The sequence below is a fragment of the Histoplasma capsulatum genome, genomic scaffold (assembly GCF_000149585.1).
Source record: "Histoplasma capsulatum NAm1 scaffold_9 genomic scaffold, whole genome shotgun sequence".
Taxonomy (NCBI): Eukaryota; Fungi; Ascomycota; class Eurotiomycetes; order Onygenales; family Ajellomycetaceae; genus Histoplasma; species Histoplasma mississippiense.
In genome coordinates this window covers 166,672-185,919 of record NW_001813974.1, presented here as the reverse complement: position 1 = coordinate 185,919, position 19,248 = coordinate 166,672, and the positions used below count along the sequence as shown (strand labels likewise).

Below are 19,248 nucleotides of genomic sequence, written 5' to 3'. Positions count from 1 at the left end.
CTACAGAAATCTCTTTCCCTTTACCATGGATGAAATGGCCACTTCCGGCGCGTTCCACGCCCGTGTCTCTCCACGGAGTAGGAGTGGCTGGTTGAAAAGGTAGTGGATCCTGGGATCCGCGTGTGAGGGGCAAGTCAATGGGAGATCGCGCAGGGGGCGGTGGACGCGGGATTGAAAAATCGATTGGTCAGGATCATCTGTTGTATTGTGTCAATATCAATTTCAGTCCTGATTTCGTAATATGCCTGTCTTGATTGTGTTCGTGTTTGCTTCCGTTCTCTTCGTTTGAATATATATATCTTATTTCATTTCTCATATTTCATTCCGGTCCAGGAGCCCTATTGATATTGCCTATCACACTCCCGCCCATGGTATGGTATTTTCTTTGTGTGTGTTCCTTTGTTTGTGTCTTTGTTTGTTTCCTCTTCTCCCTTTTTTCTTTATCTCTCACTTGCAATAGGATGTTCTAAAGCATTCACCGCAATGTCGAATACCAACCACGGCATACGAAGACTTTCGTCAACCTCCTCGGACGTCAAAGGCGGCGGCAATACGTCTCAGCAAGACGAAATCATGGAGATCCATAGCCAGGTGCTCAAAATGATTGAAATATTTGAGCGAATGTCCGCGATGCTCGAGACAATAGAAACACGGAGTAAAGAACGATATCTACAGGCCTCGGTGAGAGAAGATCGAGATGTAGCACGTAACATTTGAATGTCGGTAAGCATTATTTCCATATCCAGTGGGCTTTATTGCTGACCGTTCAGCAAGGTTCGTCGAGAATGCGTACAATGAATGGAAAGAAAGGGAATCCGATAATTGAACAGTCCCAGTTGGTTCATACCTTGCTATAGTTGTTACCCGACCATGTACATCTGCGAATCGAAATGAACTACTCCCTTGTGGTGCTCATGGGTATACGTCATATGGCTGCTTCTCGGTGGGAGTTCACTTTGTGTCGGCATTTTCTCATAATGTCGTTAAAACGCTTCTAGTAACGAACGATGCCTTTGGGCTCCGGCCACCTCTAGTTAGTTGACTTATTGGCTGCAGGTGTAATGAATAGCGATGTTCGCGCAACTCCTCCAGGAGACATAGAATATTTGCTGGGGTCCATATTTCACCCTTAACGTAGATCATGTAGCTGATTTAGTAAGCGTCTAGGAAGTTGAAGTGGACCTAACTAGAGAACTGGACATGTTAACAGGTATGCATTGAGCAGCATTACTATAAGATTATGCCTTTAAAATGGATCCGAAAATACAAGAATTGTTGGCTGAACGTGAGTGAGAAAGAGCTGAACTTGATCAAGAAAGACAATGGCGTCAAGACGCGGAAGCCGAGGCGAGAAGCGAAAGAAGGCGACGTGAAGAGCTAATGGTTTCTCAGCTCACAGATTCACTAGTGAGTGATCTAGTTACTATTTACAGCAACTTAGGTCATATTCAAACACTAACCAGGACCATCACTTTACAGGAAATCGATCATGTACGAGGCGAAATTGCTGAGACTTATCTCTACTACTGCACCTAGCCAAATTCTCTGCATTGGAATAAGAGTGTACCGTGTCGCATGGCGGCATACGTGGCAACCGCGGAGCGATCTGATCCTGGGCTGCTAGGAGCTGGTCAAAAAATTCCCTGCAGAGTGGAAGTCCCCTCATTTCTTTGCCTCTCACTTCGGTTTTTCTTCGAACCATTTCCGTTCTATTTTGTCTAGCCAGAGAAAAGTATAAAAGCCTCCCCTATTCTGGATGTGCATATATATATTCTTAAACCGTAACAAATCATCAACAGAAACCCTATCGCTCTTCTCACTTGCAACAGGATGTTTTAAATGCGGTCATACTGATCATTCAAAAGATATGAGAATTTTTACAGTACTGTACAGTACCCTCCTAGGAATTTCTCTAAATCCACTCCGGATCCATATTTGAGGCCAATTCAGAAAGGCCCAATTTTGTATTAATTACTCTATGCCATTAACTTCTATTTACCATGGTATTCTACTAACTCTAAAGATGAGGAAACAGGCTCGTATCCTTCATTATTTCGAATCTATCAGGAGGCTCTAAAATTTACAAAGGCTGAGTAGGGGAGTCCAAGTGAACTGTAGAATGTTTCCCTCACAGCTGATGGCCCCGCTCATACTGGTCAAACTTATTGTCTGGTCCCATCTCAGCTCTCACAGGGCCTTCAGACACACAACTGCAATCTCGGGAAAGCTGCTGGAGAGTTTCGTCTGACATTTGCCTCAGCCACTGTGCTGACCTAGATCTGGTTGTGATACATTTCACCAAGATGAGCTCTCTCAGTGTTGAGACAATGACTTGATGAGCATCATCAGCTGAGAGAACATCCTCAAATTCATTGAAGCGCACCTGCTTTGTTTGCTCAGATGCCTCAGCATAAATGGCCAGACACTGTTTGAGGCTATTTCTTTCTTCCTGGAATTGCTCCCACTCAGCTGTTTTCTCTGTCTTGACTGCCTGCGACATTGCTTCCAGTCTGACCTTTAGTCTTTCAGTGTGTTTCTCGAGATCTGAAGACACAGTCAAGAGTTTCTGCCTGTACTTCTGCAGAATGCAGTTGGTGACATATTTAGATGAGCCAGAATTGAAATTGCCAATCACATCAATCTCCAAGAGTGGGATGGAAGTCATGGGGGTCTCAGTCAAAATTTTGAGTTGAAGTTTGTCTATGTGCTCAAGAGCATCCGCGCAGATTCGGAGGCACTGTTGAGTACTATTTCTTTCCTCTTGTATTCAGCTTCACTGCATGCTATCTTTGTGCTCCATCTTGAATCTCTTTGAAATGAACAAGTCAAGTTTGTTTTCAACATCTGGAGATGATCTTCAAGATCAGAAGCTGTGTTTGTTATCATATCTCTATACTTGTTAAGAACAGTAGCAGTAACAGTTGTTCTGCAGCTATAAGACATATCATCAGCTTGATTGGGAAGACATGTCTTAGAGAGACATACAAAGTCACATCCCCAAGTGCAATATTAATTGTAGATTTATATCCTGCCAGCATCAATCTAAATCGGCCTAAGTCTTCTCCCATATATGTCAACTTGGCCCAATCTCAAAAGCTGGTCTTAGAATCATTTGAATGCGTCGCGCATTTGTTGATGATGTCTTCAAATTCCCTGCAAGCTTTGCCGCAACAAAGCAGTGGGAGATTGAGCCCAGCTAGTTCTTCCCCATAGGCCATGACCGCCTGTTGAAGTGATTGCAAAACCCCATCAAGAGACTCAAGCTCCTCCTTCAGCTCCCTCACCACTTGCTTGGTACTGTGAAAGCTCTCAACCGCCTGGTAAAGTGATTTGCTTGAGTTAAAAGCAAACCCTGTCAGAGTGATGATACCAGAAGCAAGGGAGACAGGTTCCGCCATTGAACCAGTATAGATTTCCCGAAATTAGGTTAAGTACGGTAAGTTCCCAGCGAAGATTGCGATTTGGGAAGGGGTTTTGGTCACTTGACAGCCCCGCGCTAAATTCGGCCAATCACGTGTGTTATTGCTGGGACGCCAAGACAGTGGCCTGGAGTGGGGAAATGGCTTGGCTCCGACGACCGTGACGTCACAGCCAAGCGACAAGCTGAGACGGAAGGCTAAACCCGAACGGGAGACGCCATTCCGCATTGGGAGGACGCCAGACCACAACGGGACAAGCGCGGCGCAGAGGGCGCGAAGCGACCGGGTCGACTCAAACCGAATTAATGAGCGAGAATATCCCAACGGCTGCTACAAAGAGACTGCCACAGCTATACACGTACCCTCCAAAGCATTCCAGGGCGAGAATGATGTTGTCGTGTCGGATACGTTTGAATCTGTCCAATGTCTCGTCGATCGCTTCTTTTGGAAACTCCCTGACGGCGAGAACGGTAGAGGGGCGGACAATGTGTTCCACCACGGCCACCGATCCTGCTAATTCGCACTCATCTGCTGAAGGTGTCCCACGGAGATTCATTTCGGACTACAAGCGCCTGCTGCGCCCGATCACCCGAGCTCACGATGGCGGGAAGGGAGAGATCTCTTGGCTTGCCTTTCAGAAGTTTCCGAGGAAGTTCCTGTGGTGGAGAGCCTTTTCGTTTGCTTGGTGCTTAGTTCGGAGCCGGATTTTGAGAGGAGAGCCTGTCGCCTCCCATGAGGTAGGAAAAGCCAGCGCCATCCTAGTGAGTCTGGCTCAGTCCAAGTAGCAATTGTTACAGACGAGCTTCCCGACAACGGCTTCTACGTGTTCTATGTTGGGAACTTTGGGACGGTTGGGAAAGTTGCGCTCATAGCACCTGATCATGGAAATGTAATCGGTCCATTCCAACTCCCTTTCCTTGCGATCAGGATTGGGTGATAATTCGACAGTAGAACAGCACCGATTCCATGGCCATGGCTCTTCCAAGGCTGTAACAAAAAAAAGGCTCTTCATGCCTGTCATCTTGCCTGACAGGTCTAGGTTTCTGGGAGACCGGATTGGGATGGCTATCGACTCGATTTCATTTACTTCAGGGTATTCCGAAGTGATTTCGTCTAGGAACATGACATCGATGTATAAAATGTCGAGCTTGGGGCGGAAGTATATGGGTCTAGGCATTTCGCTTCCACATTTCTCGCTGAAGAAAGGCCTAAAATGGGCGAGAGCAACTTCGCGAGATTCTCTGCATATGTGGAGAAGTACCGGCGGGCGGGCAGAGCAGAACATTTTTTCACGTGGTTCATATCCACTTGCAGGTAATTCACTTATGCGAAGAACACGTCGATTGGGTAGTGCATTCTTCCAAACAAGTATCCGTATTTCAGGTGGCAGTTCCATGAGAGGGAAACATGTGCCCTGTTGGTATCGTAGTTGTTGATTCTCAGCTTCGACTTTGCGGAGCCGAGCTGTTAGATCCTCAATTTCCGCTTGCAGATTATGGACGATATTCTGGGCAAGAAGATCCATCCTGAACTGCGGTAATAAGGTGGACTAGTTAATAGGAACGATGAAGGTGGTTGTTTGCCAATGATAGAAATGGGGAAAAGGGAGAAGATGCACATACGGCAGGAATTAGAGAAGTTTTACGTCGTGGTTAGGGGTCTTATAGTTATAACTGCCACAAAGGCAAGGCTGACCTGGCAGTGCAGGGAGCCACGGGAAAGGGGGGGTGCAGGGGGCGCAGCTAACATTCAGGGATCCAAGCAGATTTTTAGTGGGCAGCATAGCTGTGTGTTTTTCTGTCGGCAGATGAACAGCGGAACTTAACCACTGTATCTCAAATCTCGGTGCAAGCGTTTCATAAGGTGGGTGGTTTGTTTCAAAATATACCCGGAAGTAAGATAATCCGTTCCATTCACTTTGTTTACCTCGTTTGCTCCATATGGCTTTCTGATTTGTAATTAAGCGCATACAGCATTTTAGGGAGATTACTATAAGATTGTGCGTTTAGAATGGATCCGAAAATACAAGAATTGTTGGCTGAACTCAAGATTCCTAGTCAGCAAAGGGACACGCTCTTAGCTTTGGCGAAGACTCGTTTAGGCCTGGTGCCTAGCGTCCCCTTCGATGACTTTGTTACTGGCAAAGGGCGTGGCCTCAACGTTCTCCTATAGTAAGTACCTGCATCCTTGCTTAGCGAGTGAAGCGCCCTGACTTTCAATATCAGCGGCCGGCCAGGCCTCGGAAAGACTTTCACCGCCGAGGCATTGGCGGAGCACTTACAGCGCCCTCTTTACAGAGTATGGTCCCAACCCGCCTGGTCGACAGCCACTACCCTCATCTGCCTACCAAGGGCCGTTAATTAACGGCTAGGAGAGGCCACCTTATGGTCGATCATGATATCACTTTCATGATCAGCATTACGGTCGGGTGCTAGTAGAGTCCAGCTGACATATCAAAGGCTATTCACATCTCTTCTCCAAGTTCCTTTCCTGTTTGCCCCTTTTCTTTTTTGGATTTCTTAACCCCTCCAGGCTGCGCATGAAGGCCAAATGAACAACTTTTGCCCCACTTGTGACTCCTAGGCAATGGGTCAACAATTTTCCGGTTAGCCTGTTTTTTGGGATTGCTTACCTCAGCATACTCAACTTCTTCTCGATATTTTCGAATGCAACTCAATTTTAGACTTTTGCCAAGTCCTGGTAATATACAATCAGAGGCCTCACACGTGCTTATAACATGTTTGGGGATTCCCTTTTAAGATTAGTCGACAGAAGAAAAAAGGTCACGATCGAGCTGTTCTTTCAGTAGTTGCACAAGCTTCACCCGGTTGGTGAATATCATTCCGGGCTGTCCGGATCGCTGATCTGCTATGGTTCTTCCCTTGTGGCATACATTCGATGGCAGAGATAATTTAGAATTTTAGGGTTCAGCGAAGGGATAATAGATCACTGGAACGGAATTACTCGATTTGATTATCTAAATATCTATTTGCGTCTTTTCTGGGGCAACTTGAATGCTTCTGAGGATTTCCCTTCATTTTCCCGCGGAGGACCTGAGGGGGGAACCGGTGAATCGGGGGGAGATGGCTGGGCTTCCTCTTCCAATACAGATGTAAAGCTTGAATCTTGTACATCGACACCCTCAATTCCTTGTGAAAGTCCAGTTGATTCTGAAAAACCCGGCTCGGGCTGCGGTAATATTTCAGGATGCTGTGATACGTCTGGCTTAATCTCCGGTAGTTCATTAATAGCCGAGCACAACCTTTTGAAGTGAGAAGGGGCCCAGTCGTCATACACGCCCATCACGAACTTATAGCATGTCCATTTCTCTTTGCCATCCAGCGCTGCGAAACTAAACTCATGAATGGGGTGACGGTAATAGGTGGTCTTATTTCCATCAATCACCGGATAGTGACCGTAGATCCTCACCATTCGATGATCATGCGAAATTGAAAAAGAAAGAATCTGTCGATTTAGCTCCTTTTCACGCTTCACAACCCTGAAGAGCTTGACAACACCTCTTACTGAGAGAGTCATGCTGTGCGCATTCTGTCGATCTGCTATATCGAGTGCCGCTTTTCCACACTTCACTTCAACCGTCATAAACGGAAAGTACATGTAAGCAGTACTCATAAAGAACGACATATCGCCAATTTCACCGACAAACGGCGCAAGTTTTTCCAGTTGATCCTCAGAGAAGGATTGTCGGGGAAACCCGACCGCGTAATCGGGCTGTGGCCGAGATAATCGAAATTGTCGAGATTGTGGAAGAAGTGGAGTTTGTGCAAGTGGTGGCAATCGTTGATCCTCATCTAGGGAAATCGAGCTATCCCAGCCTTCATTCACGCTAACAACCAAATGCGGAAAAGTGACATGGCTGAGGTCGATTGCACTCTCTGCTGACGGAACGATTAATTCACCTATGATGCGAGTAACCCCAGCTTCGTTTTTCTTTTGTAGCCTTCGACATGTCGATTCAAAGGCACATTGTTCAAACACAGTTCCCTTGGGAACCTTGGGATTTGCGCTTAGTATTTGACGACAGGTAGACTTGCTGTCGCTATCAATACCATCATCATGGTCATACATAAAACAGCCCTTAGTCTCCAGATATGTATCATAGTTCTTGTTAGTGTAAGGTCTACTCTTCGCCTCTCGCGAACTCGTTTCGCTCGCAGTGGTCAAACTACCGTTTGACTTCGTCCGGCGAAGAGATGGGGTGTTTGGCCGGGCAAGAAAGTGTTCCATAGTGTTGGGTTCCGAAAGCTTTTCAGGCCACGTGAATTTATTGTGCGTCCAATGCTCAACAAGTCTATTCTTGTCGGTTCTTGGCCGCTTCGATGGGGGATCGGGGTTATCAGATGGACGCTCAGGTTCCGGGAGTAGTCGTTTATGCTTTGGTGAACGCTGTTGCGACGAGATTGGTGGACCATGAAGAGTCTTAGGTTGAATTAGCTGCTGTCGGAGGATCATACGGGTGATAAACTTACCTCTCGTTTGATGGTCTGGGTCGAAGGGAGATTGATGCTCCTGTGTTCCTTTATTCCGTAGACTGTATCCACACCAGAGTTGGTAGGGTTCGTACGCCGTCGTTTTTCAAGACGCCTGGCTGGTTTCCCAGGCGAGCATGATCGCTTCCGTTTATGATCGTTTACTTGTCTTTCCTGACCATCAATATTAGTTTTCCATAGCACCCAGAGGACGACGGGTATCATACAGTCTTTCCGAGTGAGCGACTCGTGAGATGTTTAGTTTCCTGCTCACAGAAAGGATATCTTTGAGAGAGGCGCACGCTTCTTCGGCAAGGGCTGTGTCGTGCTCCTTTCTGGGCGAGCAACTCGCTATTGTCCTTTGAAGTAGAGGTTTGACGGCCTCTTTTGTTATGATATTTTGCTGGACGCGAAGCCATGTTTATTGAACGAGAGAACGAGAGACTAGTAGATGGATTTATGTTGCTGAACAGGGGATTTGCATGGACGAAGCACAAGATTGATGGAGCGCTTGGGTCTGGGGTCAAACATGGGAAGATGGTGGAAAAGGTGTGGCTTGGTCAGGGATTTTGTGGTTGTCATTGGTTATGATTCGGCTCGCTAGCTTGGCAGTTAGCGGAGGCCCCAGAGTCATTAAGTGTCGCCAACCTGAAAATTGTTCGCTTCCTCCCCAACTACGAAAAAAGGCTTGGCGTCCGGGGGGGGGCTATTTGGGTTAATTGCTGTTACAAATTATACGGGAGGGATGGGAATTTCACTCTGACCGGATTTCCTTTACCAGATTTGTTAGGAGATGCATTGCTACCTGACGGATGTCTATCAAGATCTTTTCGCGTATTTGGACATGGGCTAACCCTGAAGCCGGCTGGCTGATGGAAGCCTGCCCCATGTGATCATAATCAACCTCTCTTGCAAATGTCATAGTGGGGCATGCAGCCATCAACTTTTTGCCCCTCCCCTCTGCGTCCCCTTCCGACTCTTTACGTCACTCTGGTCACTCATTCCCACCCGTTCACCTTTTTGCTCACTTTTTCTATAAAATTACCCCTTTCTGTGGGCCGCTGAGCGGTGACAGAACACTTCGCAACGCCAGAGAATCGCTCTTCCGTGAATGAACAGCCTAACCTTTACCCTTGCAACCGCCTCCTTGGAAATATTTTTTTGACAATCGCCAAGGTGAGTTTTGATCACCTCCCAGCGCCCTTAGCTACCAACTAATTCTATCACAGTTTCAACTGTCGCATTCCATACCCATTCACCCTACGTTGTTTCTGAAAAATTTCTCGGGTCACTCTTCAAAAAACGCCCTTTGCGAGACAACATTTGCCCTTATTTAAACTTCGCTGAATATTTTGCCCCGATTATCGTCGTCCTCGCGATTTGGGTAAACCGCAAGTCTCACCAGAGGCGCGTCCCCGGAATTTCGGGAAAGTATGGCTACTCAGGTTGGGGAAAAGGCTCTCAATGGAGAATGGGAGGACATCGGCGCGCGTGATTTTCACATAAAGGAGGACATGACTATGACATTTGAGGGTAGATCATGTAATATTGCAGACGGTGAAGGGAAGTTAGTCGAAAAATTAGGCGCTGGCGATGGACAAGTCACGAGAAAGGTCCTCGCCGGATATCGATGTTACATAATGAAGGCGTCAGTTAAGTTTGAGAAGGGGTAGTACTGATTGCATTTATCATTGATGGCAGTCAATCTTTAGATACTTCTGAGACATCACCGCTAGACTCTGGGTCCCCCAATTCAAACAAGTTACAGATGTTCCATCCATCCTTGTAAGATATTCTGACAGCAAACAAAGCATCTTCGTTGAGTGTCTCTGGCATGTACATAGACAAGCAATTTGTAACTGCTAGTCCTCCTCTCTCCTGTTCCTCCCTCCATAATTTGCTCGCCTTTAGCGCAGTGCGAAATGGCTCAGGAAGGTTTTCGATCATGTCCCGCCTCACGAAAGAAAATGAGCAGTACTGTCCATTTCCTGGAAATGTTGGATTCCCTGTCGTCAATGTTAGGTACAAAAGTGATATCTCAGGGACCATCTGTCTAACCTGGAACCTGCTGTGATTCCAACCGGGGTCGTTTCGGCAATGGTTCATCTGTTTGAGTTGCAATAATGATGAGAATCTAGATAACTAGAGCATAGGCTAGCTAAGGTCACTCACACTTATTAAAGTTTGGGACACTGAACTCTGTTGCCATGGAAGAGAGCGCTGGGAAATACAAGAAATTTGTATTGTTGGCGACCCAATGAACAAGCATCGTTCTCTTCTCTTCGCTCAAGGCAACCACTCTGTGTTTGCCCAGGCCAACAGCGCAGAGCACGACAAGTCCCTGTCCAAACTGCCCACACGCTCGAAGAACATCATGTAGAAAGGAGTGGTATATTTTGAAAGCACGAACAATCTGCTCGGTGGTCATGATCTTAACTGCGGCGGAAAGGAGATTCGCGGCTCTGGGCTCTAATCGCTGTAGGGTGCGAAGTTTCTTTGCGCGCTCTTGGAGTCTCTCACATGGCTCGCGGATTCCCGTTGTCACCTGAGGGTGTTGCGTCTCCTTCTCAAGCGACTGGTCCATTATTGGTGAAGCTTGCCCAAGTGGCAGTTAATGGTGATTGAGTTAATCGGTAGTTAATGGGTAGTTGATTAGTAATGTATATCTGAACAGCGAATGAAAAACTTTGGCGCGTCTGGCGGCAAGGGCACGCAACTCAAACCAATCCCACTACTGCAAGTTTGACAAGATTCTCTTCCTCGATTGTGATCAATCAAGCGACATATTTTCCTAGCCGACTTCTGGATATTTGCGGCGAAGTGATGGATGCGTGGCCCCAATACGGCATGCTGTCACGGCCGATTGTTTGCCAATCGTGACTCTGCCCGCATGGGTCATCCTGTAGAGCTCCTGCAGATCCGCGACGCAGACGGTATAGCATATCCTGCCAGATATCCGGGGAGATGGTCCAATTTGACTCGGTGCGCGCGGGTGCTACACAACAACATATAAGGCGGCAAAATTTCCCTCCGAACCCTGAGGCATGAACAGGTGTTTAAATGTTCGGATCCTGCGCTAGCCCTCCATTTCAATATTTGCAAGCCTTTACACGTTGTCACGTCGTCTTCGTTCATCGCGATGTCCATGCCTAGAGTCACCAGCGTCGCCAGGCCCTCGAAAACACCAATTACCCCTAACCACGAGACCACGGAAATTGGGAACAAGGGGCCAGCTCTAAATGCTCCTGAAGAGTATGCTGGTAGAATAACTCCTGCATTTTACCTTACTGACCACCATTAGCCACGGCGAGGAACTGTTAACCAAAGGGGATCAGATTGTACTCCAAAAAGAACAAGGTAGGAGCCATCTCAACTCTTACCAGACTTGATTGCTAATAGGGTATGCAGGTGGGGGCGCCGAACGCCTTACGAGCAATGTTGATACCAAGCCAAAGAGCCTGCACCAAGACCCTGTATTTGCGGATAATGAAATTGATTTCGATCCTGCGATGAAATGAGATTGTATCTAAAATAGCCGTATGGGATGATCAATGACCGATTTCAAACATGTTGGCCTATTATATATATCATGTCAGGAATTCACTCTGTGTTTCGCTCACTGTTTCTACTATGGCTGGATCGTCGATCCATGGTCGCCAAGCGTAAATCTGTCCAGTAATTAATGGCTCGGAGGTGAACTGCTCTATCAGAAACAATAACCTTTCAGCCTGGCTGAAGACTACTCCACATTTTGACAGGCGACGTGGTTCATGCACTTCCCATATTATGATCTCTGCTTTACTCTATTTCACTAGATGACGGAGGTGGACTTTTCTTGATAATTGGCCCATTTCGAAATAGTCCCCGTATATAGACAGGGAGGCGCCTCAGCACATTTAGAAAGTGTTGTTCATTTTCTCCTTTGGCACCAAGAAATGCCGGGAAAATATTGATCCGAAAATTTATGCAAATGCCACTTAAGTGAGGGGTAAAATGTCGAAGCGTCAAACAAGTGAAGGTAGAATCATTTCTCCAAAGCGAACGAAAACGGAACAGAAGACACCCATGGCCAATCCCCGGGGTTACATCATAGTCAAACGGGAAAATGAACAGTCGCCACCAGAGGAGCTTTTCGCAGCGGTAGAGAGTTACATTGGGGAGGCAAAATTTCAAGAAATGCGACAGATCGTGGATGAAGTGGGCGCTCGAAGGGTCGATGGGGGAGATGCTGGTGAAGCATTGTTACATCATGGGATCAATGTAAGTGTTGACTGTAGCCGCGATGGCCCCAAGCTGACCTCAACAAGTTTTCAAACATCAAGTTCGAACCCTTCTTCCAAGATGCCCTCGGCTGTGCTTTTGACGAAGCAATTAAATCGAAGGTGGAGGTTGTATTCTGGCTAGAAAACAAAAACCAACTGCCACGTTATCCCGCCGGGCTCCGTGGTACAGTCCACATATTCTGCCCGGCAACCACCGAAGAGCTCCATGAGGGTAATGGCCTCTTTCGCATCGTGGAAGGTTCCCATGCAATGACAAGGGGCCAATTTCGTCACATCGAACCTACCCCGATCCGTCTTCAACCCAACCAGATATTGATTCTCTCCGCCGATTTAACAATACAATATCCACAGGCAGGGGGGGGTGTCGGGGTTTTCATGAGGCTATTCCCACCTACGTGAAAGAGGCACCATGGAGATTAGAATATTCTATATGATAACATAAAGCAATTGCTCATATGCAGTCCATTCAATTCCAAATCAGAAATTGCTAAATACAGGATCAATTGCAAAAAAGACGGGATCGCAATTATTGGTAGTAAAGAGCACAGGGTCATGCTCATAAAAACTGGCGTATGTCCCATCATCTGCCATTGCGACTGGTGGTGAGGAATCCCGCAAAGTTGCTCCGTCATCGTTTGTAAGGTCCTGGGCGACGTGCGGATCACACCACCGATTTTGGCCGGCCCTTTTAGTCGTTTCCGAATCCGAGTTTCGCGCATGTGCTATTTACGCCTTCAGCAATTATATCTGTATATGATATCTTTAATACTAACCTTCGGAGTAAAGTCTGGAACTTGCGGTTTCTGCTAGTATGTTTAACCTAGCCGGCTGCCGAGACCGTGATGGAATACCATCTGTACAAATATTTGTCCGAATCCTGTCGGTAGTGTCACGCGAGCGTCGATGATTGGTTGACTGGGTGTCCTTAATAAGCAAGTAGCCCTTGCGTTTCCCTCCACCCGCGCTGCTTCCACCGCAGGAGAGTCGGAATCGTTGCCAGTAGGACTTGGGCATTGATTCATTGGATTCTGCGCCCCTCCATTCTTTCGCTTTCGAACTCTTGGTTGTTTAGTCTGGCATTTCTTTCGTTTTGCTCCGGATTGCACATTGTTCTGTGGTATAATCACCGTTGATGGAATTTTCGACCACAAATGTTTGAAAACGGAGCCGATAACATCATGGGAAGTCCTGCCTTCCCACTCGACCGAAGCCGCACGAGACGCATCTTGAAGCAGATGGATTATAGCAGTCGCATCAATACCCGTGGGGCGGTAGTGGGTCTCATACCTGGAGTGCAGCCGGTCAATGAAAGTTTTGTGATGCAGGATGGACGGTACTAACATTGTCCGACCAAGGTACGGAAGGTAAACTACACTGCCTTTCCCCCCCAGCTTTCGAGCGATTATGTTGTATTTGGAGCCTGCAAATACCCAAGCCGGTAAATGTGAGCTCAAGGCCTCACGATACTCGGGCGAGAGAAGGTTAGATTGAATGAGTATCTCCGCGATCTCAGGAGCTTCCGCATTGAACTTGGCAGCAAGATCCGCCATGAACATGGAGCCCACCCGCCAGCGTACATCATTGAGAATAATTTCGTCGTCTATTTTGAGCATAAGGTGGACAATAGGATCAAAGGGAACAATGGCAACAAGTGCTATGCTGTTGTCATCACCAATTGTTATAAACCGCTCCGGGCGATCGAACCATTTCCATATAATCCCTCTGACGCTCTCGCTGAATTCGGCACAACCTTTAGTTTTTCCTCCTCCCTTGAGAGAAGTCCTCAGAGGATTTCTACACTCCCCGGCTCTGAGGATTTTCTTCCACCCTTCCGGCAGATTTTCCGATAATTCGAGGAGAGAATCAGCAAACTGTTCTGTTAGCGTTGACTGCTACTTTCACTCAAAAACGGGACGTTTTACCTTTCCATCATCTAAAAGTTTCTCAATAGGACGATCTCCATGTATAGTGACAAAAATATCAATTTCATCTGCAACTCGTCTAAGCCTCCGGCTAATTTGATGGGCCATCTTTCACGGGTTGTGGATGGTGAAGGGAAAGGAGGTGGGAAGCAGAAACAATGGATCGGGTTAGCGTGCCTCTAGCATGTCCATCAATAGGGGTGCACGTGGCTGTAGCATCATGGAACTCCTTTGCCAATGACAATCACCTACGCTATTGCGGGATGGTGGCTACAGCAAAAGCCCGATGACCAGGAGTATGGCAAATGCAACCAGGAGTTGGAATCTGTCGAGGGCACAGGGAAACTTGCGTCGATCCTGGGAGGAGCGAGTGCGATATATGTGCCTAGCTTGAGTCCGAGCCACCTCATGCAGCAGTATCCGAACTTTGCACCTCACTGCTTTTGACTATAAGAGATGCTTCACCGTTCGCTCGTTGCCTTATTTCAGTCCGGGCTGGCCCAGATCTTTGCAGCCTGCTCGGTTGATCAAGAAGGTGGAAATTAGCTCCTGCTGCTGCATACGAAGGGACTTGTCTTTTGCCTTTATTGTCCAGCACAAAGTTGGTTGATATCTCATTCCTCTACCATGTCGAGTTACTGACTGTGTAGAAGGTTGTTTGGGTAGCTTTCGAGAGACTATTGATCATGGCGCAGCAGGCGCTCAGCTTTTTGAGCTGGTTGGGCCACAACCCAAATTCTACACCATCAGATGTGCCCAGCAATGAGGATGTGAAAGACACTTCAAGCATCTGTACACCAACATCTCCTGGACGGTATGTTTCCCCACCTTGTTTTTAATCGTTGCTAACAGATAGATATGACAGCCAAACCGAGCTCTACCAGTTCGCAATTGATGACATTGAAGGAGTCGAATGTTATTACGGTTTGATGTATGACCTGAAATCTGCTCGCGTACTATTTGCCGCGAAAACCAAAGATGGAATTAGGGTAGGAATATCTAATTGGGAAACATTCATCAAAGCAAAGGGTGCTAGGAGCGCAGTTGAAAAGATGGATGAGGATCTGAAAGAACTCGCAAGCAAATACGGGCTAGCCTGGGATGAGAGATTGGACACAACTGATGTCTTGGAGAATGGGCGGAAATGATCAACACCGCTTTGCATCCCTGAAAATGGTATTTTAAGCTTTGGCTGGGTGGAAAACTGGGATATTATATTATCCTTACTGGGCCGTGTTGTATATAAATGGTAGCTTCTGCCTTTCGCTGTCATCGCAAACATGAATGCTGCGGTTGGTGTCGGCGTTCTATATAATTTCTGAGTTCCCCTGTACAGCCCTCCATCCCTCAGTGTGTTTTTATTTGATTTTTTTCCCCCTACAACCCTGGCCAACCTGTGATTGCATACTTCTCAAAAATATCATGGACCAGGCATCAAGCCTCGTTGATTCTCTTTTGAATACCATATTCCCTGGATCCATATTTATGGACACATTTCACGGAGCTCCCCACCTGGGCATTCTGTCCAATATCCTGATTGTCGGATGTGCATTTGTTTATGTCTGTATCTGGGTATATGATGGAATCTGGAAATTCTGTGCCGTGGAGGTACAAATTGAACCGCGCAGTGAGGAGCACGAACATCTAACCACGTTTCTAGAATCCCGGTTTACCGGGTGCCTGTCTTGGAGGGTTAGAAGTGAGGAATGGAGTGGAGAGAACGCGCCTAAGAAGACCGATGGAGAGGACGCGCCTGAGAAGACAGAGTGGGACTGGAAAACCGTTGGAGCATTGCGGGATTATCGATTTCGGCCCAACACATTTTGTTTATTCCTATTCGGGCTTTCAATATTCCAGTTTCAGCGGAAGGAAATAAGATTCGAGTTCTGCTCTGAGGAGCGCTACAGCCTGAGAGTTTTAGGCTGGTCCTGCAAGCCAATTCAAAGATTACTCGCAGAAGCCAGGTCATGTCACATCTCCAAGAACAAATCCCACATTACAATTTTCAACCCGGGAGGAAAGCCTGTCCGCCAGACTAAGACTCCATGGCATCTTGTCAAAGGCACGAGTCGTCGGTCGCTCAAAAGTATATCCATAGAAGAGAAGCGGAAAGACGCAGTTTACGAAGACATGCGCAGTTTCTTGAACGCTCAGTCAGCGTATGCAAAAACAGAAAGGCCGTACCGCCGTGGTTACCTATTCAATGGACCCCCTGGGACTGGGAAAACCAGCCTTGCGCTTGCTTTGGCGGGTAAATTCGGTCTGGATATTTACACGTTGAGCTTGACGGGTCAAAACATGACCGACGATGAACTCCAGTGGCTCTGTAGCCATCTCCCGCGCCGTTGTGTCCTCCTCATTGAGGATATCGACAGTGCCGGAATCAACCGCGAGAAAATGCGAGCCATACAGGAGCATGGCACGAGGCAAAACAACCAAGTATCACTCTCCGGCCTCTTGAACGCGATCGACGGCGTCTCATCATCCGACGGGAGAATCTTGGTCATGACCACAAACTGCCGAGATCAACTTGATGCGGCTCTTATCCGCCCGGGACGCGTGGACATGGAAGTAAAATTTACACTGGCGTCAAAGGAGCAAATAAAATCGATTTTCCAGCATATGTACCCCCACGAACGCGGTACCAATCTTGCAGACATGGCTGCTGAGTTCGCCAATCAAGTTCCCGATTGCCAGTATAGCCCGGCGGATATCCAGAACTATCTATGGAAACATAGTGATCCTAATCATGCTGTTATGGAAGCTCAGAAGCAATTCCCTACGAAGGAGTGAACTTTCGCGTCATTTCCTGCGCGATATTCATTGGTGGTTGGTGGCTTGCTTAGCTAGGAAATGGAACCTGGAGGATGCCACATAGCACATCTGTAGTGAGAAATTATTGAGATGGGCAAACACAGTTTAAATTTCATATGTATACGATATATTGATGCACAGAGATAAAATCCTGTGGCAGTCTACCAGCGTATTAGGTCGTTGCTTGGCGGAAATGCTAGTTACTGGTGCATGTAGTTAAACAACTGGTACCGTACGTAAGCCAATTGATGGGCATGCAAATATTGGTTTAAGTTGGCGAAGAGCCATACATCAACAAGAAGCGTGGAGGGCGTACTGTGCAAAACCATCAAGTTGGTATACCCGCAATGGTCACAGCAGAGGACATCATCGGCGCTCTAGAAGCAGGCCATTATTTCCAATCTGTTGTTGAAATAACAACGCTAAAAATGCATACCCCACAACAGTGGTCTGTGTCTGAGCGGCACAACCGGGGCGCCTTGTCACCAGTATTCCGGTACAATTTTCACTCATTCTTTTCTAACTGATTGGATTATTAGCATTATGTGACCAAATTTGAGTTAACGGAGCCGCTAAGATTATTTTCCTCAGTTCCAAAGTCTAGACCCGTTGTTGTCGTCGCTATCTATGAACAAACGATGTTTCCAGTGTTAAATTCCCCAACATATAGGGGGAAGCCGTCCCCCGAACATGGACAGCATTGAAAGCCATGTTCATTGTCCCTCCCTTTCTTCGGTATGGCCGTCAAACTACCTAGTCGACCTAGGACAGCCGGAGAAATATTACCTTCCACGGACCATTCACATGTGGTAGAGACGGAGAAAGACGAGGAAGAGGACGAAGGGGAGGAAGAGGACGAAGAGGATGAAGGGGACGAAGAGGACGAAGAGGACGAAGAGGACGAAGAGGACGAAGAGGACGAAGAGGAGGAAGGAGATGAAGAGGACGAAGAGGAAGAGGAGGAAGGGGCGGAGGCGGGCAGTACTAGTGACTACCACTCTGAATCGGTGGAAGAAGACTTAATTCCTCTCAAAAAGAGTGACACCAATTATCCGTAAGGACCCTGTTTCACATCAAAAATGCTTATCCCAGCTAACAATCTCAGAAATCTGGTAAGAGAACCCCGAACAGACTTGACTCGCACAAGCTAAATAAACAGTACGGCCGAACATATCATGCATTTTGTAAGGGGATGTACCTTTTGGTGAGTGCTCTCTTTGTACGGCGGAGAAACATGTTTACTAACTGGTTGATAGCCGAACGATGAGCGGGAGAAGGATCGGATGGACATGGTAAACAATTATACCCGATACTCACTGCATAAAATCTGACCAGGACACAGGGGCACCAGATGTACAAAGACGCTTTGGGTGAACTATTTCTCGCTCCCATAAGGAAAGGCCCTCAGGATATTCTTGATATAGGAACGGGAACAGGTATCTGGGCAATGGAATGTGCTGAGTGCGTAAATCAGAAACTGGTGCCCATGGATATCAATTTGAGTCTGGCTAATCACCACAGCAGCAAATATCCCAGTGCGGTGGTTCGAGGAAATGATTTGAGCCCAATTCAACCTTCCTTGTAAGAAGTGTACCCACCCTACAAAATATACCCTGGCTTACGATTGATTCCAGTGTTCCACCAAATTGCACTTTTGAGGTTGACAACTTCGAGGAATGGAATTTGCCGTACAAATTCGATCTCATCCATGGACGGGAGTTGGATGGTTCAATCTCCAACTGTGAAGAACTGTGCAGAGGAGCTTTTGAGCATTTAAAACCTGGTGGATACTTCGAACTCAAATCACTTGAGCACGGCTTCCTCTCAGATGACGAGACGCATAAAAAAGCCGTACACGCACTTGAATGGCAACAGCATGTCATAGAGGGCCGAGATAAACTGAAAAAACCTTTCTGCGGAGCAACAACCTGCGCACAGGGGATGGAAAACACTGGCTTTGTCAATATCAAAATTCAAAAATTCAAGGTATGTCAAGCTTCGTACATCCGATGAAGACCCAGCACTAAAATGAAGTAGATTCCAATAGGGCCATGGCAAGAAGGCAATAAACTGAAGCAATTGGGCAATTTTGCTCTTCTGGATATTCTGGGTGGACTGGAAGCATTTTCGCTCCTGGTTTTTACTCAGGGTCTTCAGTGGTCAATGGATGAGTTGCAAGTATGTCTGGCTCGGGTGAGAAATGATTTAAAAAGAGAGGAACTTCGCATATACCGCGAATTATATGTGATATATGGGCAAAAGCTGAAAGTGGAAGAGTAGAGAATGCACATCTGGACTTATCAATTACCTTCTAGTTCTT

General features: G+C 47.0%; 8 protein-coding genes across 8 annotated transcripts; 6 read left to right on the top strand and 2 right to left on the bottom strand.

Moving 5' to 3' along the window:
- Positions 1–483: 483 nt before the first annotated feature.
- On the top strand, positions 484–1,536 carry HCAG_07522 (predicted protein; the record flags this gene model as incomplete). Its single annotated transcript, XM_001537163.1, has 4 exons — positions 484–655; positions 858–1,033; positions 1,211–1,369; positions 1,480–1,536. 4 exons carry the CDS (start codon positions 484–486, stop codon positions 1,534–1,536), a joined length of 564 nt encoding a protein of 187 aa, XP_001537213.1.
- Positions 1,537–2,128: 592 nt separating this feature from the next.
- On the bottom strand, positions 2,129–4,944 carry HCAG_07521 (predicted protein; the record flags this gene model as incomplete). Its single annotated transcript, XM_001537162.1, has 5 exons — positions 2,129–2,747; positions 2,897–2,932; positions 3,285–3,317; positions 3,782–3,981; positions 4,219–4,944. The coding sequence occupies 5 exons, from the start codon at positions 4,942–4,944 to the stop codon at positions 2,129–2,131; spliced, it is 1,614 nt and encodes a 537-aa protein (XP_001537212.1).
- A 1,460-nt stretch (positions 4,945–6,404) lies between these two features.
- HCAG_07520 (conserved hypothetical protein) lies at positions 6,405–8,328 on the bottom strand (the record flags this gene model as incomplete). The annotated part of the gene is made up of 2 exons (XM_001537161.1): positions 6,405–7,904; positions 8,137–8,328. 2 exons carry the CDS (start codon positions 8,326–8,328, stop codon positions 6,405–6,407), a joined length of 1,692 nt encoding a protein of 563 aa, XP_001537211.1.
- A 2,720-nt stretch (positions 8,329–11,048) lies between these two features.
- HCAG_07519 (predicted protein) lies at positions 11,049–11,427 on the top strand (the record flags this gene model as incomplete). Its single annotated transcript, XM_001537160.1, has 3 exons — positions 11,049–11,161; positions 11,211–11,266; positions 11,318–11,427. 3 exons carry the CDS (start codon positions 11,049–11,051, stop codon positions 11,425–11,427), a joined length of 279 nt encoding a protein of 92 aa, XP_001537210.1.
- Positions 11,428–11,902: 475 nt separating this feature from the next.
- On the top strand, positions 11,903–12,591 carry HCAG_07518 (predicted protein; the record flags this gene model as incomplete). The annotated part of the gene is made up of 2 exons (XM_001537159.1): positions 11,903–12,169; positions 12,232–12,591. The coding sequence occupies 2 exons, from the start codon at positions 11,903–11,905 to the stop codon at positions 12,589–12,591; spliced, it is 627 nt and encodes a 208-aa protein (XP_001537209.1).
- Positions 12,592–14,351: 1,760 nt separating this feature from the next.
- Positions 14,352–15,262, top strand: HCAG_07517 (predicted protein; the record flags this gene model as incomplete). The annotated part of the gene is made up of 3 exons (XM_001537158.1): positions 14,352–14,484; positions 14,781–14,928; positions 14,980–15,262. 3 exons carry the CDS (start codon positions 14,352–14,354, stop codon positions 15,260–15,262), a joined length of 564 nt encoding a protein of 187 aa, XP_001537208.1.
- Positions 15,263–15,536: 274 nt separating this feature from the next.
- Positions 15,537–16,907, top strand: HCAG_07516 (predicted protein; the record flags this gene model as incomplete). The annotated part of the gene is made up of 2 exons (XM_001537157.1): positions 15,537–15,741; positions 15,775–16,907. 2 exons carry the CDS (start codon positions 15,537–15,539, stop codon positions 16,905–16,907), a joined length of 1,338 nt encoding a protein of 445 aa, XP_001537207.1.
- A 758-nt stretch (positions 16,908–17,665) lies between these two features.
- On the top strand, positions 17,666–19,002 carry HCAG_07515 (predicted protein; the record flags this gene model as incomplete). The annotated part of the gene is made up of 7 exons (XM_001537156.1): positions 17,666–17,982; positions 18,060–18,132; positions 18,185–18,220; positions 18,280–18,389; positions 18,465–18,509; positions 18,563–18,914; positions 18,976–19,002. 7 exons carry the CDS (start codon positions 17,666–17,668, stop codon positions 19,000–19,002), a joined length of 960 nt encoding a protein of 319 aa, XP_001537206.1.
- Positions 19,003–19,248: the final 246 nt, after the last annotated feature.